This window comes from Hylaeus volcanicus, unplaced genomic scaffold (assembly GCF_026283585.1).
Source record: "Hylaeus volcanicus isolate JK05 unplaced genomic scaffold, UHH_iyHylVolc1.0_haploid 12197, whole genome shotgun sequence".
NCBI classification, from domain to species: domain Eukaryota; kingdom Metazoa; phylum Arthropoda; class Insecta; order Hymenoptera; family Colletidae; genus Hylaeus; species Hylaeus volcanicus.
In genome coordinates, this window is record NW_026533147.1 from 717,212 (window position 1) to 739,865 (window position 22,654).

General features: G+C 32.8%; 8 protein-coding genes, 2 long non-coding RNA genes and 1 other non-coding gene across 19 annotated transcripts; 5 read left to right on the forward strand and 6 right to left on the reverse strand.

The window, feature by feature from the left end:
* Positions 1–315: 315 nt before the first annotated feature.
* On the reverse strand, positions 316–1,697 carry LOC128882916 (uncharacterized). Of its 4 annotated transcripts, none has more exons than XR_008458610.1 (7): positions 1,472–1,612; positions 1,345–1,414; positions 1,241–1,290; positions 1,091–1,178; positions 747–849; positions 465–691; positions 316–397 (listed from the first exon to the last, which is right to left on the reverse strand). XR_008458610.1 is itself a non-coding variant. In XM_054134765.1 (7 exons), the coding sequence occupies exons 1-6, from the start codon at positions 1,583–1,585 to the stop codon at positions 640–642; spliced, it is 477 nt and encodes a 158-aa protein (XP_053990740.1). In that variant the 5' UTR covers positions 1,586–1,612; the 3' UTR covers positions 332–549; positions 614–639. The 4 variants fall into 4 exon arrangements, 3 of the variants coding, with proteins under 3 accessions (XP_053990740.1, XP_053990741.1, XP_053990739.1); XM_054134765.1 differs by having other exon boundaries at positions 332–549; positions 614–691; XM_054134766.1 differs by having other exon boundaries at positions 335–691; positions 1,472–1,516; positions 1,583–1,697.
* Positions 1,698–1,997: 300 nt separating this feature from the next.
* On the forward strand, positions 1,998–3,236 carry LOC128882914 (60S acidic ribosomal protein P0-like). Its single transcript, XM_054134761.1, has 2 exons — positions 1,998–2,204; positions 2,279–3,236. The coding sequence occupies exons 1-2, from the start codon at positions 2,149–2,151 to the stop codon at positions 3,159–3,161; spliced, it is 939 nt and encodes a 312-aa protein (XP_053990736.1). The 5' UTR covers positions 1,998–2,148; the 3' UTR covers positions 3,162–3,236.
* Positions 3,237–3,333: 97 nt separating this feature from the next.
* On the forward strand, positions 3,334–4,833 carry LOC128882915 (uncharacterized). Its single transcript, XM_054134762.1, has 3 exons — positions 3,334–3,772; positions 3,914–4,048; positions 4,122–4,833. The coding sequence occupies exons 1-3, from the start codon at positions 3,458–3,460 to the stop codon at positions 4,272–4,274; spliced, it is 603 nt and encodes a 200-aa protein (XP_053990737.1). The 5' UTR covers positions 3,334–3,457; the 3' UTR covers positions 4,275–4,833.
* A 1-nt stretch (position 4,834) lies between these two features.
* LOC128883115 (uncharacterized) lies at positions 4,835–5,278 on the reverse strand. Its single transcript, XM_054135126.1, has one exon. The coding sequence runs from the start codon at positions 5,276–5,278 to the stop codon at positions 4,835–4,837; it is 444 nt and encodes a 147-aa protein (XP_053991101.1).
* A 16-nt stretch (positions 5,279–5,294) lies between these two features.
* Positions 5,295–8,025, reverse strand: LOC128882911 (T-complex protein 1 subunit theta-like). Of its 2 annotated transcripts, XM_054134756.1 has the most exons (13): positions 7,955–8,025; positions 7,720–7,858; positions 7,537–7,664; positions 7,325–7,478; positions 7,174–7,260; positions 6,952–7,122; positions 6,785–6,891; positions 6,512–6,727; positions 6,302–6,464; positions 6,150–6,244; positions 5,911–6,090; positions 5,673–5,844; positions 5,300–5,615 (listed from the first exon to the last, which is right to left on the reverse strand). In XM_054134756.1, exons 1-13 carry the CDS (start codon positions 7,955–7,957, stop codon positions 5,584–5,586), a joined length of 1,647 nt encoding a protein of 548 aa, XP_053990731.1. In that variant the 5' UTR covers positions 7,958–8,025; the 3' UTR covers positions 5,300–5,583. The 2 variants fall into 2 exon arrangements, with proteins under 2 accessions (XP_053990730.1, XP_053990731.1); XM_054134755.1 differs by having other exon boundaries at positions 5,295–5,844.
* LOC128882919 (uncharacterized) lies at positions 6,996–8,164 on the forward strand. Its single transcript, XR_008458615.1, has 5 exons — positions 6,996–7,136; positions 7,186–7,246; positions 7,294–7,720; positions 7,789–7,958; positions 8,024–8,164. It is a non-coding gene; the product is annotated as an uncharacterized LOC128882919 (long non-coding RNA).
* A 230-nt stretch (positions 8,165–8,394) lies between these two features.
* Positions 8,395–8,467, forward strand: Trnar-ccu (transfer RNA arginine (anticodon CCU)). The gene has a single exon. It is a non-coding gene; the product is annotated as a tRNA-Arg (tRNA).
* A 35-nt stretch (positions 8,468–8,502) lies between these two features.
* On the reverse strand, positions 8,503–13,265 carry LOC128882909 (uncharacterized). Its single transcript, XM_054134751.1, has 8 exons — positions 12,122–13,265; positions 9,929–12,076; positions 9,719–9,791; positions 9,567–9,673; positions 9,381–9,516; positions 8,950–9,159; positions 8,806–8,893; positions 8,503–8,757 (listed from the first exon to the last, which is right to left on the reverse strand). The coding sequence occupies exons 1-8, from the start codon at positions 12,812–12,814 to the stop codon at positions 8,601–8,603; spliced, it is 3,612 nt and encodes a 1,203-aa protein (XP_053990726.1). The 5' UTR covers positions 12,815–13,265; the 3' UTR covers positions 8,503–8,600.
* A 918-nt stretch (positions 13,266–14,183) lies between these two features.
* On the reverse strand, positions 14,184–15,856 carry LOC128882859 (uncharacterized). Its single transcript, XM_054134639.1, has 2 exons — positions 14,546–15,856; positions 14,184–14,499 (listed from the first exon to the last, which is right to left on the reverse strand). Exons 1-2 carry the CDS (start codon positions 15,326–15,328, stop codon positions 14,494–14,496), a joined length of 789 nt encoding a protein of 262 aa, XP_053990614.1. The 5' UTR covers positions 15,329–15,856; the 3' UTR covers positions 14,184–14,493.
* Positions 15,857–15,911: 55 nt separating this feature from the next.
* Positions 15,912–17,717, reverse strand: LOC128882860 (uncharacterized). Of its 3 annotated transcripts, none has more exons than XR_008458582.1 (5): positions 16,847–17,717; positions 16,646–16,766; positions 16,324–16,595; positions 16,082–16,251; positions 15,912–15,994 (listed from the first exon to the last, which is right to left on the reverse strand). It is a non-coding gene; the product is annotated as an uncharacterized LOC128882860 (long non-coding RNA). The 3 variants fall into 3 exon arrangements; XR_008458581.1 differs by having other exon boundaries at positions 16,324–16,587; positions 16,847–17,714; XR_008458580.1 differs by having other exon boundaries at positions 16,324–16,766.
* Positions 17,718–18,125: 408 nt separating this feature from the next.
* On the forward strand, positions 18,126–22,458 carry LOC128883062 (uncharacterized). Of its 3 annotated transcripts, XM_054135042.1 has the most exons (12): positions 18,126–19,058; positions 19,123–19,288; positions 19,334–19,723; positions 19,796–19,846; positions 19,902–20,735; positions 20,813–20,945; positions 21,093–21,179; positions 21,322–21,554; positions 21,653–21,797; positions 21,867–21,979; positions 22,113–22,267; positions 22,317–22,458. In XM_054135042.1, exons 1-12 carry the CDS (start codon positions 18,126–18,128, stop codon positions 22,440–22,442), a joined length of 3,366 nt encoding a protein of 1,121 aa, XP_053991017.1. In that variant the 3' UTR covers positions 22,443–22,458. The 3 variants fall into 3 exon arrangements, 2 of the variants coding, with proteins under 2 accessions (XP_053991017.1, XP_053991018.1); XR_008458699.1 differs by lacking the exon at positions 22,317–22,458 and having other exon boundaries at positions 21,673–21,797; positions 22,113–22,251; XM_054135043.1 differs by lacking the exons at positions 21,867–21,979; positions 22,113–22,267; positions 22,317–22,458 and having other exon boundaries at positions 21,636–21,780.
* The last annotated feature ends 196 nt before the right edge of the window (positions 22,459–22,654 follow it).

A 22,654-nucleotide genomic window follows, 5' to 3' on the forward strand; every position in this document is an offset into this window, starting at 1 on the left:
CCTGTTTTTTAAGTTTTACCTAAGAATCCCGTTTATTAAATGTCTGCTAGGATCGACCCGGTCGTTGTCGTTTTATTGCCCTCTACAAGAAGCACTATAAAATTAATTTTTTTTGAATGAAAAACTCAATAAAGTAAATATTTGCAATCGTCGACTAACTAGAAAATTGCGACTAATACTTTTTTTGTTGAAAGGCAAAAGTAAACCACTTGCACTTTATAAAAATCGAACAATTAGAGGATACAAACAACATGTTGCCTTTGTTGTCAAAAGAGAGCTCTTGTAGTTTTTTAATAAGATGACTTAAATGAAGCATTTTTAAAATTCATTTCAATTTATTGTACGTAATTTGTTTGTAACCCACGGAAATAAATTGAACGAAATATAAAAACGAGTTCTATAGAATGTTGGTATTGAATTTTGATTGTTTTTTTTTACAAGATAATTTTTTTTAAAAGCAGTACCGGCAAAAAATCGAAAGGTTTTTTAAAGTAAACGTTTCTCAATCATCAAAGAGAAAAAGAAACGAAAGTAAAAAAATAGTGTTTCCTAGGAATTGACAGGTTTTTTAGCTTTTTTTTTTACGGACAATACAAACAAAGTCAGCTGTTACTTTAAAAAAATACGGTAAGTCAAAAGTCATATGGAGTCGTCAATAGTTTTGACATTACACAGTTCGGAATACAAAATACTACAGTAAAACAAGTGAGCAAAAACGATATAAAAAAACGGGTAAAGAAACATACGCTGGTAAGGAGTTTTTTTGACTTGTTACATGAATATCATAACCTCTCCATGCGTCGCTTATAATATATTGTGTATAAGCTTTCTTTAATTGAATAAGAGTCCCTAAAGTTCCAAAAAAACAACAATCAACTTGACATTTGAAAATTTATCAAATAGTTGGTACGCCGAATAACGACAAAGAATTCATACGATGTAATGGAAAGTTAGACTATAAGTTAAGATAACGAAGAGAGACAATATAAGACATATAAAATGTCATTACTGCTTCTACCGCATCCAGTAAGTAGATAAAGCAATGGAAACATTACAATGGTTTATAAAACAATGAATGTTTCATGCTTACCTGAAACATGAAGAACTGATATACTGACACGTATATCATTGATGGTTGTTAAAAAAAAAAGGGTTGAACGAAGGAGATCAATATGATTCTTAAATGTGTAATATATTTGTATATGTTAAAGGTTTGTAGGAAGTTGAAAATAATTTTTACCGCAACACATTCGATAATAAACACATTTAAAACAGGACGGTAATCATTGACTAGGAAGAAGAGAGTAATGGAAGAACTATAATTACTTCACGCCATTTTGCTACCTTTTAGTTTTCGTGACACATTTCCAATACCTAAAATTCCGAAATTTTCTTCTATAGCTGTTAAAATTGACTTTAAAAGATATCGATATAACATGTATTGTTAATAACGATCATGTTACACAGTTACTTGTAAAATGTGCTTTTTCGTCAGAGAAGCCGCTATTTTTTGAGACTTGACGGAATGGTAAGCAGAACCGAAATTTAGCTTACATAAGATCCATCGATTTTTAAATCTTACCATGACAATGAAATGCTTTAGTTAGGAATGAGTTGATGATGCGATGGAAAATGATAAAACAAAAATGAACGTATACCCTCTCTTAGTTAATATTTCATGGGTTATTAAACAGTGGTTTTCAGATTCTAGATTAACGTTCTTCTGTTTTTTTTGACAGTCTTTCCTGTGACGCCAAGTTTTATGTGTTAGTTGTGAAGTGATTTGAAAAAAAACTTTTTCTCTTTGTTATGATTTCACAAAAATATTTTTAAATATACAATAACGTTATTTCGAAATTGGTTACAAGCAGTGCCCTCGTTTATGATTTTTTTAATATGGTATAGCGTCGCTATAATTTATTCTCTCCATGTTAGCCAAAAAGTCGACCCAAATGAAAGATTTTCTCCTGACCCTAGAATGACCCAATTCAGATCATGTACGATCTGTTAATTGTTCATCGATTTGACTTGGTGCGCGTTTTATATCAAGAAGAGTACTTTTTGTGGTTAAATTGATTGACCGGAAAAAGAGATACCGGCAGTCCCCACTTTTCTTTGAAGTCACTCAACGCTTGATTATTGGAGAAAATGTCCATCCGAACATATTCCGACAAAAAAGTAGCTTACTTTGAGAAACTTAACAGGTAAAAAATAATAACAAGTATAAACCAATTTAAAATAATTAGAAAGTTTATAACGGTGGTTTTTTTTTTTTCAGGCTTTGTGAGACCTATAACAAAATTCTCGTCGTTTATGCAGACCATGTTGGCTCACGACAAATGGCAAAAATACGTCAAGATTTAAGAGGAAAAGGTGTTCTTCTTATGGGGAAGAATACAATGATACGAACATGTATACGCGCTATGGAAGTCAAAATACCACAATTGGAAGCGTTGAGACCATGTGTAAAGCAGAATATTGGATTAATTTTTTGTGCTGCGAATCATGCTGAAATTCGTCAAATAATTCAAGAGAATCGTATTCCAGCTCCCGCTCGACAGGGTGTTATTGCCCCGGTTGAAGTGACGGTTTCCGCTGGTGGTACAGGTTTAGATCCTGGTCAAACATCTTTTTTTCAAACGTTAGGAATAGCAACGAAACTTACTAAAGGACAAATTGAAATTCTTACTGATGTCAATCTCATTAAGCCTGGTGATAAAGTTACCGCATCTCAATCGACTTTATTACAAAAACTTAATATCAAACCATTTAGTTATGGTTTAGAAATGCGCCAAGTTTATGATAATGGAAGTGTGTATGATGCTTCTGTGCTTGACATTCAGGATAGTGATATTATCCAAAAGTTTTTGCGTGGGGTGCAAAATGTTGCTGCGTTGTCACGACAAGTCGGATTACCAAATGAAGTTTCCGTTGTTCATTCAGTGTTGGAAGCATTCAAGATGTGTGTTTCTCTTGTATTGGATACTGATTTTATTTTTGAAGAAATGAAACCAATTAAAGAACGTTTAGATAATCCTGATGCTTTTGTTTCTGAAACTCCGGCTGCTGCTACCACTCCTGCACCAACAACAGCTCAAGAAACCAAGGAAGAAGAACCAGAAGAAGAAGAAGAAGATTTCGGTTTTGATCTTTTTGGTTAATAATTTTTAATTAAAAAAAACCTTGAAAAGCATACCACGAAACATAAAAATTAAAAATTTTTGTTTTATCTTGAATGTATTTAAAACACAAAAAAAAATATCACTTAACGCAACTTTATAGAAATTTGTCTACGTTTTCTCTTTATTTGAAGAAAATTGTAGAAACTGTTGAATTTTAGTCAATCAATGCTACATTGTACTGTTACTGTTATGGCACGAGTTGAGTAGGCGAATTATGGTAAGAGAATTCACTTCAATATAGCATTTATAATCAAATAGATTGCTAAAATTGGGGAATGAAACTGGTATCTATCTTAGTTTTCAAATGGAACAGTGAAAAGCCTATACTACTTTCCTCCCACATGGATGTTTCTTTTGCAAATTTTTTTATGAGAAATGCCGTTAAAGAGCATATCGTTTTTCATTCGCGTCTTATCTGTAGTAGAACTGGTATCAATATGCGTCAAACAATCCAATTTGAGCAGAACCTAGGAAACTGCCATAGTTATGTTCACCCATGTGGATTAGCATGTACTGTGTTAACTGATGCTGAATATTCTCAAAGAGTTGTGTACTCTTTAATTAACCAAGTTTTACGTTCTTTTCATCAAGTAAGCAGAATTATTCAGTCTCAGAAGGTCAACAACAAGGCCTTGTTTTCAAGATTTGAACGTAAAGCAATTGTTTTCACACCATTGTTTTTGAAAATGTGTTATAATGTAATGGTTTGCACATTTAGTCTGTTTTGATAGATACATCACAAAGCTTTAGACGCTATAACTGAAGATACAGAATTACCATTTCCTGAAGGGGAAAATTTTCTTCAGTCTTATCAAAATCCAACTGAAGCTGATAAACTTTTAAAAGTACAAAAGGATTTAGATGAGGTAAATTGATTGATTAAAATAACAAGGAGTACTTTGAAATAAAACATTTTTTTTAATAATAAATACATGCTAGGTACGTGGGGTTATGTTAAAAAATATGGATGAACTCTTACAGCGGGGAGAAAAGTTAGATGATCTTATGATGAAAACGTCGGATTTAAGTAAAACCAGCTTACAATTTTATCGTTCCGCAAAAAAACAAAATCAATGTTGTCGACTCTATTAAATTTCGTGTCCCAATAAAACTATCATTGGAAACTTTAAGAAAAAATAACAACGTTATTCTAGTTCCTCTCTTCCAAAACAACAGCAACATTTTTTTTGTTGTTCTTTATTTTTGTTACCAAGCCTTATCACTAGTTTATTCAGTTAAAAGTGTATACATCCCAATAGCAATATATTATCTAAATTTTATGCGTATTTTTTTTAGCGCTTTTTTTCGTAAAAATAAAACGAATGCAGTTTTATTAAGATTGTTTCGACAATACATATACTTCAATAACAAAGAATATTACTCATTGTACAAAACAATTTTTTCATGATTATCTGTAAGTCAAAAGTATAAAAGAACACACAAGATATGGTGAAAGATATGATAGGTAATAAATATAGAAAAAAATGATTAACTTTATTAAAATATACGACTTCTGTGAAACGGCATCCGAACAAAAAAGACTCTTTTAAAGAAAGTTTTTTTACGGGTCCCTTTCGACTGATAAAGAACTTATTGGTTTTGTTCTCCGGAACAAATAAAACCAAAACAGGAATATAAAAATCAAAGGCGTTTCATAAATAAATACGACCACGGATACGTAAAGCTAAATGGATATCTTTCACTTGTAATGTAACACGTCTAGCATGAAGAGAGCATAAAACGCTGTCTTCAAATATTCCTATTAAATATGCTTCAGCTGCCGTTTGCAACGCTAACAAAGCTTGAACAGTGTATCGAAACATACTTGTATCAGGCCAAAATTTATCTGTAACTTCCCTAACAAGACGAGCAAAAGGCAATTTGGGTATAAGCAAATCTGTTGATGCTTGAAATTTTCTTATTTCCTGAAGAGTTCGAGTTCCTGGACGATATCTTCTTGAACGTACAGTTGCAACAGGTTGTTGATTGTAGGCTTGAGCGGATCCACTGGATAAAACAAAATGAGTATGAGGAGATTTTTCTACTGATGTTCTAAGCGCACTTCTGTGTGGGTACATAGCTTTACTGCGCGCCATAATTTTAATTTTTTTTCGGTGAGTTCAAAAACGAACTCTTAATATTTATGATTAACACATTTGAAACTATAAACTAAACGATTAATGGCTTTAGAAGAAAAAAAAAAAATTTTTTTTAATGTATGCTGAATTGTTATAGCGTGCATGCACGTTAGAATATATGAAACAACAGTTTGGATTGTAACTGAATTCAGAAAATCTCTATTTCGCTTTTGATAAAAAAACAAAACAAAAGAAGTAATTTGAAAAAATTTCATAAAGTCTCTTTGTTTTATGTCATTTAATTATAATTCTATTTAAACAAATTAGTCTTGGTCCCAATGTTGATTTTGTTGCGCTACATACACAAATACCATTATCTCAAACTGCCAGTAATGTTCAACTGATAACGTACGTGGTTTAGGTCCGCCAGCCGGTCTCGCCATAATGATTTGGTCAATACGTAAAATAGTAATAACAGCTTCCCCTGCTAATTGTAAAGCACAAGCTTTTGCTTTATAATGGTCAATAACAGGAGTATCTTGATGTTCTATCATGTCAGTAATCCCGGATGAATCGTTATCTTCCTATTATAAAAAGAAAATATTATCAAGCAATGTCCTATACGTAATTAAAATGATTTTTCATTATACCATTAAAATATCAACACCCATTGTTTGTTGCTTTTTTTTTTGTGCTGCATACAATTGAGTTATAATATTTAAGCTTGAAAGTCCTGCATTTTCAGCTAAGATTCGTGGTATACACTCAAAAGCTTCCGCAAATTTAATCACGGCATATTGTTCAAGACCTAATAAGGTTTTTCCATATTCCTAAAAACGTTGCAAGTGTTTTATTTTTAGACAAAATAAAACATTAGGTAAAAAATTACTTGAATACTGTAAGCAAGATGCATTTCACTAGCACCGCCACCAGCAAGAAATCGATTATCCTTTATTAAATTTTTCACACAATGCACTCCATCATCTAGAAAATAACAAACCTATTTGCTTCCATGGTTAATTCTAAAATCTTTAAGCTTACCTATACTACACTCTAATTCATTTAAATTACTATGAGTAGCTCCGCGTAAAAGAATAGTTGCAATTTTAGAGTCTTTCGCTTTAATAATTGTAACTTTTTTGGACGCTATCTCCTCAACTGTTATAGATTCTGCAATCCCCATTTCTTCAGACGTTGGTGTACTCTATAGTGAAGTGTTTCAATACGAAGCAAACGTTATGAGATACTTACTAAGCGAATCAAACTAGGAATACCAAATGTTTGACATAAACGTCGAAGTTCAAACTTCGACGTACATTTTAAGGTTAAAATATTATATTTATCACAAAAATATTGAGCTAAATCGCTAATCGTTCCTCCAGTAATAATAGCTTCAACACCCGCATCACCAATATTTTTGATAATTTCTTCCAACTTTTCTTCTTCTCCAGTTGTATAATTCAATAACTATAATAAGAAAAACGCCATTGAATGTATAAAACAATACATATCAACTGAAAGTACCTCCTCTCCGCTTGTGAGTAAAACAGTTCCCTTTGTTTCTGTAGATGCTAATTCTAATCCACAACTAATCACCATTACACGACAATTTTCTTTGTGACAAACAGATCCTATCAAAATTTAATAAATCGAAATGAAAAAGTGTTCATTAACCGGAGAAAAAAAAATACCTGTAACGCTACGCGTTAATACCATTCCATGAATAACTTTAGATTGTGATTCCAAACCTCCACCTATAAGCTTAGCTACACGGATATTTTCTATATTAAAATAAGTAGGGTTGTTAGGTAATGTTAAAAGAACAGCTTCTGCTACTAAATTAGCGATTGTCTCCGAAGATGCTAAAATGTTCAATGTAAAAAAAAAAAAAGAAACTGTATTACGTTACATACGTATTGTCTTAGAAGCTATCGCTGTATGTACCCCTTTTTTTAATTCATCAAGTTGTCGAAGATCCGTAACACGGTAACATACTGATTCTAGAACCACATAACACCTACGTTTCACCTCAGGTTGGAAAAATTACAAGTTAAAAAACACTACCTTCTAAAAGAGCCAATGATTTATTTAAAGCGAGCTGGTACCCTTTTACTATATCTGAAACACTAAGTCCTTGACGTAAAAGTGTTTCCGCTTGATAAAGTAATTCTCCTCCAAACGTTGTGACAAAATTTGTAACGTCACCGAATTCTTGATCCTGTATACAAATAATGTATTACAGCTTAGTGCTATTGGGTTAAATGAAAATGGCTGACCTGCATTTTGGATGCCATTGCTAAAAGCTTGGCCGCTGGGTGCTGAACTTCTAACTGTTCTAAAATTGTTGCTGCATCACTTGTAACGAAAATCTTGTCAATCTGATTCACTATTAGCTTATTCATTCCTATCAAATAAAAAAATATTTCCACGTTGCGTTTTATTTTGTACTAGCTATTTACGGTTAGGTCCAAAAGATGTGCATAAAAGTTCGCATAAATTTTTGCACGCATCTATATTACGATATGTAGCTTCTTCTAACCCGGAAAAATGTCTTCCACCATCTTTTAGTAGATTTAAAAATCCTGGACGCGCCGCAAACTATTCGAGAAACATACACAATCCAGACAGAAAGTGAGAGTTAAAAATAACATTGATAAAAAATCATTACATTTCCTAGGATTAACTAACACTTACCATAGTAAGTGACAGGGTTATTCAAAATAGTAGCACTTTAGTTTTTGAAAATCTATGGCTTCATCTCAGTCAAGGAATACAAAAACCTTATCCGACTGTCCCAATTAGTCCCACAAGAATGATGAAGAGAAACATTGCATTAAAGAATCCATATAACGCATCCTCTTCTCAGTCAACGCATAATTCAACAAGGAAAAAACATTATATTTGTTTATAGTGGTAACTTCATAACAGTTTATTTGCGCCTCTGGTGTGTTTCGCTGACCAGAGTGCGAAAGCCACCATGTAACAACCAATTTTTACTGTTCGGTTACAACATTTCATTAAACATTTATACACCATTTAAACCTAATATAATTTAGTAAATGTTAGTTTTTTTTTTGTTAACATCATGTAATCATCGTAACATACGTAGAATGAAAACAACATTATACCCTAATGCACCAGTAGCGTAATGGATAGCGCGTTGCCCTCCTAAGGCAAAGGTTACGGGTTCGAGTCCCGTCTGGTGTTTTTTCCTTGTTTAAGTACTAAACATTTTTATTTTTTTTAACAGTTAGTACATTTTTTCTTTTATTCGTTGTCGTTATAGGATGATTGTGACAGAAGCACTTCAAAAAATGTTAACAATTTTAATGTACAAATGTTATATTATATTAGTGGGAGCACACTCTCCACTTTCTTCGGCTTCTAGTCGAGCATCCATTGCGTGAGTTTTTGCAGTACTGAAACCGAATTTTTTAACTGCAAAATACCGTGATTTTTTCTTTCCAGTTTTTCTTTCATGCCAAGAAGCACACCATCTAAAGAAATAATTAACGACAGCGTTTGTAATGAACGTAAACATTTACCGATTCGAAGTGTCATCATAATAAACGCCTTTAACTTGCGATCGGAATGCTTCTGGGTCGCGTGGTAGTTCGAATGTATCTGTGCAAACTTGACGTATATGCACTGGTATCAATTAAAAATTTTATAAAGTGATTAGTGTGCACCTTGTTGAGCCGCAGTGAAAGTCTGATTTGTAGGGCAAGAAACAGGGGTGGATGTCTTTCCATTACTGTTGTTGTTTGAACTCATAGGTGCCACGGTGTCTGATGAAGGTTGTTTTAAATCAAGCGATTTCCCCTTAACGTCATTTTGAGATACTGATGTAGCCGTTAAATTTTTTTCCTCCGTGTTAGCATTCGTTGAAACGTTATTTTCTAACACGCATCAAAATATATCATATAAAATAAGTTTTTCGTTTCTGTTTTCTGCACTCATATATTATTGAAATATTTTTAAGCCACAAAAACAGAGTAATGAATTGAACGAAAATTTTTTAAAACGTGAAACGCACGAAATCAATATATAGAATATTCATGCAAAATTGTGTATGACTTGCAGTAAAGTATTGTTTTTAAAATGACAGAGAGTTTTTTACCAGAATACACACGGGCTGTATTGGAATGTTTCGATGTGTTTGGATCATTCTGAAAATTACTTTTTTCATCACTGTCCTCCCATTCATTTTCATTATTATTTTCTTCATGTAAAGGGGCATAACCATTCGGTGCACTCTACAAAAAAAATAATATGTTCAGAACAAAATAACCTTTCCAAAAATTACCCGTGGTTCTTCATCACTGTTTTTTGAAATTATTGTATGACTTGTCCAAACACGGTCTGTCGTCGGCGAAGCCATTTGTACCGAAGGTTGTTCACGAGAATCTGTGTCTGCGTATGGCATTTCTAAACAATTTCAAAAAGGATGCAGCGTACGTGAAGAAGGTAACATATCAACATGGTGACTGTTCGAGGCTCTCTCTGGTGATGTTACAATCGGACCAGCTCCCTACACCAGTTTTGTATGAATCAACTTTTCAAAATTGTTTTTGATAGCACTTTATTTGAGAAATGACTTTAGTATGAAAAACGAGTAAAACTAAGAATAGGATAAAGTGCATAATACCTACGCTAAATCTTCCTTACCTTGGGACAAGCGTCCGCATCAGAAGGCCTTGAATAATTAAGATAATTTGTAGAATTACAAACGGGTGTAGGTTTTGTGGCTGTTAAATGAATCGCTCCGACAGAGTTACATGTGAGTTGTTTCTTGGGTCGAGCATTTCCTTTAATTTTTTGGGCCAAAGACATCATTGATATGGAAGTGGAAGCAGAAACATTTCCAGTTACTGCATTAGTACGTTTTTTGCCACTCCGTGTTCCTCCAAGTTCCGCGGCACTACGAAATCTTTTGCATATACCCGTTAAAAAACTCAAAGGCGACTGATGAACAGCATTTAAAGCTTGTAATGCAACAAAAGAGGATAACGTTTCCTGCAGAGATTGCAAGGGTGTGAAATTTTGATCGTTGTGTTGTCTTAAACTATCTAACAAGACCAGACATTGTAGCATTGTTGTGGAGTCGACTTGATGAACAAGTGATGTTAACAAAGGACCACATAAATCAGGGAGTTCTTGTGAAATGGGTCTTTTAGAACAGGTACTGATTTGTTCAAGAGGAGATGAAGGCATGGAATTTGAAACTGGTATGACCTTTGAGTCGTGCGATGTAGAAGTGGCTTCTAGATTGTTTTCATTGGTCGAAGGTAGTGTATCTGATGAATTTTGTAAAAAGCTTTTATCTTCTGCTTCACGTAGGCGAAGAATAATATCATGAATAATATCTTCAAAAATCATACTATAACTTGCGATGTCTCCAATACATGTGGCACCAAGAAGAAAACTAACGTGCCATAGGTAAGAACCTTCATGATTGGCCCAAGATTGACAGCACAAGGAAATATTTTTCAAAATTCGAAAGCACTCTTGTTGTACAGTTAACAATCGCATTTCTCTTTCAGAAAGTTCAACTAAACACGCAAGTTGATAATCACTATGAACCATAGATTCAGGCGGTGGTTGGTCTGATTCTTCTGAAACGGTTTGGTATGACTTGTCGTTTTCCATTTGTAAAAAATTATGGAGATCGTTAAGATCCTGTTTTCTTTCTTCGTGTCGGCAACAAATTTTTTTAACAAGTGAAGATAAATTATACAAAGGAGACGGTAAAGTCGTTTCACTTTTTGTACCAGTCTTCTCAAAGCCCAAGGGATCGCATATTTCTCCATTGGTTACGAAATCATTCACACAGTTAGATAGGAAAGATAAATTTGAAATACTTGATGTATCTAAATACGTTTCTTTGGTGAATGTTGCGTTGAAATTAACAGAAGGCAAGGATTTTTCAACATCTGATGTTGGTGTGGCCATAAATCGTTTTTTCAAAGGACTATTGATTCGTCGAGATCCTTTTGTTGGTGAATCACACGAATTACTCTCTATACGACGTTTTTTCACTGATTTTTTACCCCCGTTTTGTGAAGTTCGAGTTGCGGGATGATTTGCATTAAGAAAATCATTTGCTGAACTGGTCCCCTCCACTTCCACGGTGCTGAAATTCGACGCTTGTTTTGTACAAGACGTTGGTGTCCCAGTGTTGGTTTCTGTTAAATTTTTGTCACAATCTGCTAATGCTACAAAATATGGAGATTGAGGTGACAAATTTGTCACGCCACTTTCTAAAGGTGATATTTTGACTCTTAACATAGTAGATGATTGTACAGGGGGCGGATCCAAAAAATTTACTGGCGACTCATGCGTTTCAAGCCCAGATGAATACAAGCATTGGGATGAGGTTAATTCTAAAGGAGTTGCTTGTTCTTGAAAAAATTTATTTTGTTGAGACAGTTTGTGTGTTTCATCACTTTCGGTTTCAGTTGTCGTAATTGAAACGGTTGATTGATTTTTTGATACTTTATTCGTGCATTTACGATAGTCCTGATCATCTTTTCGAAAAGTTGCTAAAGTAATATCTTTTGTATCTCTTTGGCTTGGAGCTGTTTGTTTAACAAGTTGAGTTTTTGGTGAAAACGTTAGAGACTCATTGGATTTGTATAAAGAAATGTCTTCTTTTTCTGGCGAGTGAGTGGACGATAACCCAGTAGAAGGTATTGGATACGGTGTATCCTTCAAGTTCACTTCGTTTGTTTTGACAAGTAATGGTTTCATTACTTCGGTCACTGCGTTTCGACTCAGTGTTTTTGAACCCATCACATTTGAAGAAATGCTTGAAACCTACATAAGGGAATTTTTTTTTCGACTTTAATTCAGTCATGTTACCTGAGGTATAGACTTATTCGATTCCTCCTTTGGACGTGGGGAAAAAGAGTCGTACGTTTCACCTGAATTGCGCAATCGTTCCTTTGTCTGTTTTCTTTCTGTGCGTAATTTGGAATGAATTGTTTCTTCATTACTATCTGAAAAAGATGATGAACGCGATAAATCTTTTTTTTTTAATGTCTCTGCAAGACTCTCTGTAACAGAATGATTGTGTATAGTAGATGGATGTGTTGAATGCACTGCCTCTTCTGAATGGCAAGGCGTCGCTGAGTTGATATAATTAAAATGTGAGGGACAGTAAGATGTATTAGAATGTGGTAACACACCTCTTCCGTTAGATAATAAAACGGAAGAAGATGGAGAGTTGTAAATTGGTAAAGAGGATGGAATATATGTAGAAGGCATCCCCCCTGTTAGAAATGATGATGGTACTTGATGCGAAGATGTTGTATTTGCAACTCCTCGATGAAGGGATGGTCCAGGAACCAGCATAGGAGCTGCACCATTTTGAAAAGACGTGTATAAATGGGAGTTAGGGAAAGAAGTATGCGCTGCGGCTGTGTGATTTGCTGCCACATTAATGGTTCCTGGAGTAAGAAGAGTTGAGGGCCCTCTCATATAATATCCAGACTGTTGAACTGGTTGAGGATACACTTGATTTGTTACTCTAGGAGTGTATGGGTACATTGTCATGTTCTTTCAGTCCAATAATGGCGTTAACATAATGGAATTACTTTTTAGAAAGGAAAACACACTCAACACGTGAATGAGACAAACAAAAAGACGACAATTTAATAAATTAAACCTTAAAACGTTAAATGAATTATTAAAAAGACTACCCAGTGGAATTCTCCTGATAATAAATGAATATAATTAAGAACGTTGAACGATTTTTCTTCCTTTTGAAATAGAAATGAGTTACAATGTTTAGAAAACCGTCGTAATATGTCTCTTTTGCTTTGGTGACACTATGGTTCGTAAATTAAGGGTAGAACTTGACGACGGCCATTCTCAAACCGTTTCTAGGGTATTCGTTACAAAAATGTAAACTTTTTTTTTTAATGCACACAAGCTTATTCTTTTTTAAAATTTTCAAAGCTCCCTATAATAAAGTGGAGTCTTGTTTAAAAGAACTGTTATGTATCAAATGAGAAAAATTCAATCGAGTACAACTAGCGGCGTACAAAAGAGGTACGCATCACCCTCTCTTAAGAGGCATGCAGACAAAGATGATACTGTTTCTGTGAAACTCGCTTCAAATTTAAAAAAATAACGCGAATCTCGTTTATGATCAAAACGACTTTAGAAAATTTTTTTTTGTCACCCTTACTATTCGGCTTCAGCATTCGATGCACACATGACCATTGTTGAGGAAACAAAAAACTGTGATTTTTTTCTCTTTTCTTAAAAAATTCCGCATCAGTATATATTCCATGTTGCGCTTAGAACATAAATAAAAAAGAAAAGCTTTCTTTGTTTGTTAATGTTTTATTAGCCCAAAGTTATAACTTTTTTTTTTAATTTTATGGAGCTTTGTTAAATGTAGCGATTTGTAAAATAGTTCAGTTTTAAAATTTGTGTTAAGAAAATTTTATAAAGAAAAAAGAAATCTATATATTTTTTATCATACTAGTAACGCTAATTGATATTTTTAAAAAATGCATCAATCCAAACTGGAACATGAACGGGTTCAACGTTTTGATATGTTTGAAGAATCCGTTCAAATTGTATACCATTTAATTTCAAGGCACATTGCAAAAGTAAAAGAATCACATATGGAATACTTTTTCTTGAATTTGGGTCTTTTTGAATAAACGAATGAAATATTTTTTTAGCTGTGCTTTGAAGAAAACAATTTGTATAAGCAACAGAATGATTTGTTTTGAAAAATCCTTCATATAACCATTGAATATATACTTCAGGTTGAATCATTTGTTGTTTAAGAAGTGAGTGAGTTGTTATTGAATTCAATAAAGCTTTTTTTTCAAATATTTTCTTTAATGAAACACCTGTCATTAATTCAACTAAAATTAATCCTAAAGCCCATAAGTCACTACGCTGATCTATAGGTACTAACTGATGTTGCATTTTTAGTGATTGATTCTTTTTCATATTATAGACTATCATCATTTGTTCTGGAGATATATAAGCAGGTGTTCCTCCACAATGTTTTTTTGAGTAAAGCGATGTTGCATTACCCAAATCAATTATTTTGACATTTAACAATAAAAGATTTTGACAATTTGGATAATGCGTAAAATGATTTAATGTATGAAATGCTGTGATTTTGAAATTATTCAATGCCTTTGTTTTGTTCTCTGAGTAATTGAATAAATCAATCATTATATTACTTGGTTTTAAGTCGTTATGTCTTAATCCTAAAGAATGTAAATAAAAAACGCGTCTTAAAATGAGTAAAGCTACCCAAAGACGAACGAGTGCTAGCGACCTTGGACATTTAACATTCGTAAAACGCGTATGTTGATAATTTTGAGTAATTACATCTTTTTCTAACACCATCCATTGAGATAAATTAACACCAAAAATAAGAGCTGTTATCATAATACAACGTTGCGGTTCTTTCGCGTTCATGTAGTACCCTAAAAGATCCACGACTGGACTTGTAAAAGGAACTATAGACAAGCCAAATAAACCTCGTTTGTCCTCTGATAAACCATAATTAAAAATTTTTCTTTTAAATTTTTTTAATTGAACTAATAAAAATATGTGATAATAAATTTCTCTTTGAATAGTTGTTTTTTCCATATTTAATGTAACACAAGATTCTTGCATCATATACTTGACAGCCACTGCTATTTTACAATCTGTAGTAGCAACTTTTGAAACTTTTAACGAAGGGGCACCATATGAAAAGAGTCTTACGGAAACTTCTCTTTCATTTAATGTCTTCTTATCACACATTTCAAGGGTCGCTGACATGACGCATCTTTTCATATCTTGTGTGCCCCAAAACATAGAAGTTGAGCTATCTTGCCACGCATTGACAAAAAACAAACTAGTGCATAAATCTGAAGATGGAAAAACAATAGGATCCAAGTGCGTTTCAGAAATGCTATAAAAAAGAGTGCTACTAGGGAAATTTTCCTTGGTAACGAACGGTAGTATTTTTGTTAAGCATAAACTTTTTGTTCTTAACCTTTTCAACGCATGTAATTTTTTTGACAAAAATCTAACAAAATGTACCATCAACTACTATGCTACATTTGAAACATACTTTTTGAAATATTTTCTATCTACCATAAGTTTTCGTTTTATTGTATGTATTACACCTTCTCTAGAACCCCACAAACATAGTATATATACATATACACACATACACGCCAACTTTGGATGACTTAGGTTAAACCGTTTGAATACAAAATATTAGAAAAGATAAAAAAAATTATTTAATAGGATTCAATGCTATGAGAGGGCACAAACTGTACTGTTTAACAAGTCCAGTAAAGAGTAATCGACTCTGACGCTTCTTCTAATACTGACTACAGCATACATAACCCTATTCTACACACGTTGACTTTGAGAAAATTTGTTCAATTGAATACCAAGATGAAACTGAAGAACACGTATTGTGTACTAGGTTTCAAGTTTAAAAATAATTGCGTTCTATTAATATTGTTTTTTTAATCTTGAACACGAACTTGTCTTCGATTTGGACAATCACGCATTAAATGTAGTGTGGACTGACAAATTAAACAAGAACCCCCGTGCGGATAAATACCTAAAAAGCATCACGGAATGAAAGAGAACAAGTTTCATTGCCATTTTCTTGCCTGTTTTATTTCTCGGGCAGGTTTGTGATAAGTGACCTTTTTCGCTACAAACAAAACAACTAGCAAAAGGTAAGAATCCATTCTAACAATCGCAGAATTAGAGAGAGAGAGAGAGAGAGAATGAATGAGAGAACAGTATACACCGTTTCACCAAAAATAGTAAAAGTACTTCTTTACGAGGTGTAGAACAATTTTTTAATGTATGAGAGCACGATCCACAATTAAAACAGATACAAAGCTTTTCATCCGTTATTTTTCTCATTTTTTTATGAAAGTCTTCAGATTTTAGTGCATCCGGATTATATCGACATTCTTGTAACGTATGGCCTCTTTTCCTACCTTTATTTTCAAAAAAAAATGTATGACTATCAAGCGTTCTTTCAACCCATACTTTAAAACATTTAAACTTACAACAAAGACATTCTTTTTTCGATTTCTTCTTCCCAGTAACCTCATTTTTAACACTTGAACGTTGTTTTCGAATTTTCTTTAAAAGTTGACCACCCACTGGAATCTTTGCTTCAATTGCTCTTTTAAGGTGAACTACGCGTTTTCGCAGCAATTTTTTACGTGCTTTCGATAATTTTTCACAAATAGCATTGTCTTGTAATGTTGTTTCAATTTCCTTAATCCGGTTCAAAATTTGACTTTCACTCCATACATTAATTCTTTCACCTTTTTTTCTCAATTGTTTTGATGCATTTAATTGATCTTTACATGGTGCATCGCTTACCTTCATTTTTTTTATAAAAAGATAAGGTACACGAATCGACAGTCGTTTTGAACATTTGAGGTTGTCCTGAAAATGACGAGTGCTTGTCACTTTGTATGCCATTCACTCTCCACGTTTTTACCTAGTATAACAAGAAAATTGCTGAATAAATTTTTTTAAATCGAAAGATTTTTTTAAAAAAAAAACTTTATTATGACATACATTTATTGTTGTGTGATTTTTGATTAAATCTCCAATATATATAATTAGTTTGAGGCGTATAATTAATTTTGTCAAAACGAGCAAGTTTTTTCTTGTTAAAGTAACACATAGTCAAATTCATCATCTCTATTTAACTTGATTGATTAAAAAGGAAATGGCAACCCATAATTGGAAACTGCGACCATACGTTATTCCTGATACACTATTTTGTTCTCCACAGCAATACTCTAAAACAAAAATTTCAAGCCAATCAAAACCTAAAGAAGACGTCAATGATGTCCTAAGTAAAGCGTATCAAAGAACTTGTAAAGTATGGAGTCGGTATCCGGGCAGTTTACCTATTCCAGGTCATGAATCCATGGCTTTTGTTTACCAAAGTTCACTACCAACAGCAATTCAATATTTACTTTTAATCGGTCTCTTTTCGAAAGCCGCTTTTTTTTGTGCACGGCACACACCAATCAATCTTTTCCCTAAAATTATTCCAACCACTCTTTTTACCAATCGTAACTGGGTGTTATTCGCTCATAAAGGAACATGATCAAAAAAAATATTTTTGCGCTCAATCGGAAATTTTGTTTTACCTTAATCTCGACATCTTTATGTTTAATTTAGATCATAGCGCCAACGCTTGATAATAAGTAGAAACGTTGTGATAATGCGCGTATTGCTGACTTGTATCTATTTTATGTTGTTTGTACAAAAGAAAAAATTAAGCCAAACAAAACAACAATTTTTTTAGATAATAAGCTCCAGACTGCAGGTAAAAAATTTTTGAATAAAAAATACTAGTCATAAAAAAAAAATTCTCTACTATTAAAATAACCCATATTGAACTGACTTGACCATTTCTATGCTTTTCAAAGTTTGTATATCACATCTTTTCAAAAGATGATATAATTAATTCAATAAATTTTCACAACACTGTCCAACTTCCAAATGCTACATCACAAACACTACATTCACCTTACACAAAAGGTATTAGATTTTTAACCCGCGTGAAACATAACAGTTCAATGAATTCTAATCCCTTTTTAATATATAAAATTAGTTACAAATCAAATCAATTGTGAAATAAATTTCCTTTGATTTTATAATTTTCTAACTTAAACCTTTTTCGGTTCAAAAAATTTCAACAAACTTTTATTGGACAATTCCCTTAGTAAATCAATTCTAACGCTATTACTTAATTTGCTTATTTTTAACTCCTTCAAAATTCTTGCATAAAAGTAGTTAATCTTTTGTAAAAAAATATCTCTAGTGTCATTTTTTCTTTATAATGTTACGTTGCTTCTATTCCAATTGTGTATTTTTTTTTTTCCTTATATGTTATTTTGAGAATTCACTATACATATCTTCCGAACTTATCACAAATGCAAAGGACATAACATTGAATCAATCAAGTATTTCAATTTATACACACAAGCAACCATTACAGAAACATTATGAACCTATGGATATTACCTTTTTTTCAATGCATAAAAATAAAAACCAATTGAAACATTGCAATGGAATTCTCTGTATCAACAAAAGAGCGAAACCATTGAGTCAGCCTCAAACCCTTTTTACCGTTCAAAATGGCAGTGATAGGTCAAAACATAGCATGAACACAACTTTATCAAGAAGCTTCCTAAACAAAACGCATGGACCAGCTCGTCGTCTTTATGTTAAAAATCCTAACTATGAAGAATTTTACATTGATATCTCTACGACGAATGATACTATTTTTTCAGAATTCCAATTAGGAGAAAAAGATTTGAAAAAACCTACACAACCATCGTATCTTTCTAATGGTGGTTACAAAATGACAAAAAACAATTTGACCGAGTCTCCAACTGTAAATTTACGGTCAAGCAAAATTAACGAACCATTAGAGCATGAAAAATGGGTTGAATTGGATGAAAAAACATCACAAAAATCGCTTAAAAAAAACATGACACAAAATCAGGTATCACTGTCTACCGCATTGCTTTCCGTAAAAAATAAAGCGCCGCATTCAAACAAAACAAGTACAAAACTATCGAGAAAGACTCAAGCACAAAATATTAAAACACAACAAGAGGGGAATTCAGCCAATAACATAGCATTAACAACCAAGCTACATCCTAGTACAGAAAGGGAAAAGCAACATCTAGTGAAGAATAAACAAAATTCGTTGCCTATTTTGAACCCGTCAAACATCTCTCTTTTAAACAAAAGAACTTTCAATTCGGTACGTTGGCTTTATTTTAAATAAAAACTATTTTTTTTTTTTTCTAATTGCATTGCGTGTGAAGGTACTAAAGTCTGCCAATAATCCAGAAAAGTTGAGTAACGCTTTGCATAACGATAGTGTCCTTCATCAAAATTTTCCATTATTACATGAGATATCAAACATTAAAGACGATCAATCGCAGCCTAATGAAATGCAAAGTAGTAGACGTCAAAATAAAATGGGTCAAGGTATTTTTACTCTTGGTGTTAAAAATAATTTAAAATTTTTTATAGAAAAAAACCAAGTTACTAATGACATTTCTACGCTTCCAACAAACAATGATCTGGATAAGTTTAACATTTTCTTGTCTGCCGACAAATTTAAAAGTCTTTTTTATAACTTTTTAAACAACATGACACCCATGGATTTGGCAAGTTTGTTTTCCGGTTTACGTGAGAAAAATGAAACATTACATGAGAAGCACACAGGAGAAACAAAAAAGAAAGGAAACAATAGTTTAGAATTCTTCGAAAAAAATAAACGAGCTTCCACTTTAGTGTCGCCAAAGAATACGACGTCTGCCGAAGGTTCAGCTAAAAATGAAGCGCCTCTTATTTCAGGTGAAAGGTATGAGATGAATATTTTGGATGGTGGTTTTTTAGATAATAATTTATCTCATCGAGGTAAATAGACTTGCATTACATTCTTTTACACGAATTATACCTGTAGTCATACAAAATAATAAAAAATTTCAGAGAGAGAAGATCCCAGTAGTGTTACGAACGACTCGGAAAAATCTTTTTCAGGTCAAATCAACAATATGAATTCATTTTGATATTTTACGTATAAACTCTTTATTAGGCAATGAAACATTATATGATGATAATAAAAAATTAAAAAAAGTAATTAGAGAAGGGAAGAAGCCTATAAATAACGACATCCCAAAAACAAGTCAGGCTATAAAAAATCAAAGTCGTGTCAACACTTCAATTTTCCGAACTATTAAAGAAAATGCAATAAATAGTTCAAAAAGTGTTTTGTTGAAGAGTGAAACTCCACAATCTCCACTGAAGGCTGAGGTAAAGAGTTTCATTATTGACACACCGGAAACGAGCACCAACAAAACTTTGGCTGAGACATCCAAAGATCATGGTTTCCTTTATGAAAATAATGTTTTAAGATTTCCATCCTCCACTTCGTTATCATCAGCGGATGCGTGTTCTCTAGTAATGTCGTTTGGAGGTTATGACAAAAAACATGTATGCTGTTCTCAACGAAATGGAATTTGGTGGGATGCCAAAGTTTGGTCCTGTGATAGAACTCCCTCTCATGAGGATGTAGCAGTTGTTTTACATCGTATTGAACTTTTCAACGCTAATTCAAAAAATGTTCACATCATTTTAAACGGTCTCTATATTCTTACTACAAAATCTCAACAAGGATCGTTAAGCGGTGGATTACCTTTATGGGAAATTTGTAAAACCCATTTGATGAGTTATGCACAGAACCCTTCATATCAACCTCAAATGTACCGTTACCCATGGACATTTTACAATGAATCGTTAAATGAAGAATTTCATGATTTTTTTCAAAAAACTCTTTCCATTCAAGAAATCTGCTTAGAATTTTTAGGATTGCACGCAACACATTATCGTCAATCAGCCAAAATTTATCTTGTAGGGCAATCGGTTTTCTGTACGTCCGTTGTAATATATATGACACTTGTTTTGCACCATTAATTGAATAACGCAACTTCATATACAATTTTTTAGGTCCTTCCACTCTATCTTTACATGATATTCAAACAAATGCAGAAACGAGCTCTCGAGAGTTTTCTGTAAAAAGTCTACTACTTCATCAATGTATCAATCAAACAAATAATCATATCTCTTTAAGTCAATCGTCGTAAGCAGTCTTTTTTAAATTGTTCTATGCATAGCAAAGTGCAAATCACTCAAATCATCAGATAAAACTAGGTTTCATATTGTCACCTCCTTTATGCTTTATAAATTTTTTTGCTGGTTTCTTGATAGATATTTTTTTTGCTTGCAGAACAATGTCCGATAAATCTCGACATAAGATAAAACAGCCTCCACAGTTAGTTGTAGGTGAACATTCAGGTTTATTACTTTTCACAAAGTACGCGACACGAAAACATTCATGTAAAAATGTTATAGTATATAATGGATCATGTTCTTTTTATAATACTCTAAAATAGACATCATTGATTGTAATAATTGTTTCAACAGCTTCAATTGACTAATTTTATGCACCTTATCAGTATTTCTATTATAATGGGGGATAAAGGAGTTATACAAAATAGTGGGACGCTGCTTGTTGGTCCAAGTTTTGCTCGACATTGTGACATTGTTCCAAAATCTTTATTGAATCCTGTAAATCAATGTGCCATATCTTCTTTATTGATTTTTGAAGGTGTTTCGCTTCTTGCGTACCGTCCCATTCGAGTTGCACGATTAGAAATTAACAGTTTTCAAACTTCTCATTTAAGTGAACGTAAGATATAATTTTACAATGCATGAAAACGTCGTTTAAGACTTTTCAAAGGCTTGGTAAAGCATTTTTTTTGCATTGAAGATTTTGTGAGCCAATAGAACGAAACCTACAACCTCAGGGAAAATGGATAGGTTCAATTGGATACCCTTCGTGGTTACCATCTGCCGACCTTTCCGCTTTGATAATTCATCATGGAATTCAGCAATTAGAGCAAGTTGGAGACTATACCTTTTTTTCTTTCAAGTATGTATTATCTTCAAGAAGATAACTTGATTGATAAACATCGTTTTAAATTATCTTGTTGCAACATAGACAATTATTTATTCCGGGTCAGGCAAAAGAAACGATCGTTACGTTCTGTGTGAATAACGCACAGGAAACACATGTTACATCAATCACATTTTTTGTAGATATAGTTATTTCTGGTATGTCCCGTTTTGTTAAATGGAATACATAAATTTCTTTTGTATTCAATAAGAGTTACCATGATGAATGTTAGCGAGATTTTTAATGTTTGATCTCCTTACACACAAAAATTCTATATTTTTTTATTTTTAGGAAATACACTTTATCAAACCCAATTAATCTTCAATAATATTAGTGTCAAGTTTTCTCGTTATTTTGAGGAAACATTACAAATTTGGGGGGATATTTTAATTAGTGCAGAGTCAGCATCGATTGATCGAAAAGTAACTCATGCATCTTCTATTCAAGTAATTGATGGAAATATTCGTCAAAAATGCACTACTGTCAATTTTATAGGTTAAGAAGCCACATTTACAACACTCCCTTTTAAGGCTAATGTGTACATTTTTTTGTGATCTTAACAATAAAATTTATTATGGTGCTCCTCATGAAAGGGTGCAAGTTGTTTCGAGACTCTCTTAAAAAACAGACACAATATCTTTATACAACTTTAGTGATGCAAAAGCATTTCCTTTCAAACTTTATTTTTTCATTTGCTTTATATTCGCGATTTTTTTTTTTTTTTTGCGATATTTATCCTATAAAAACGGGTAAAAAGGACACAAAATCATGGAACATTATCGGTGGATAAAAAATAATATTTTATTCAACGATAAGAGTCGGTCAAAATAATT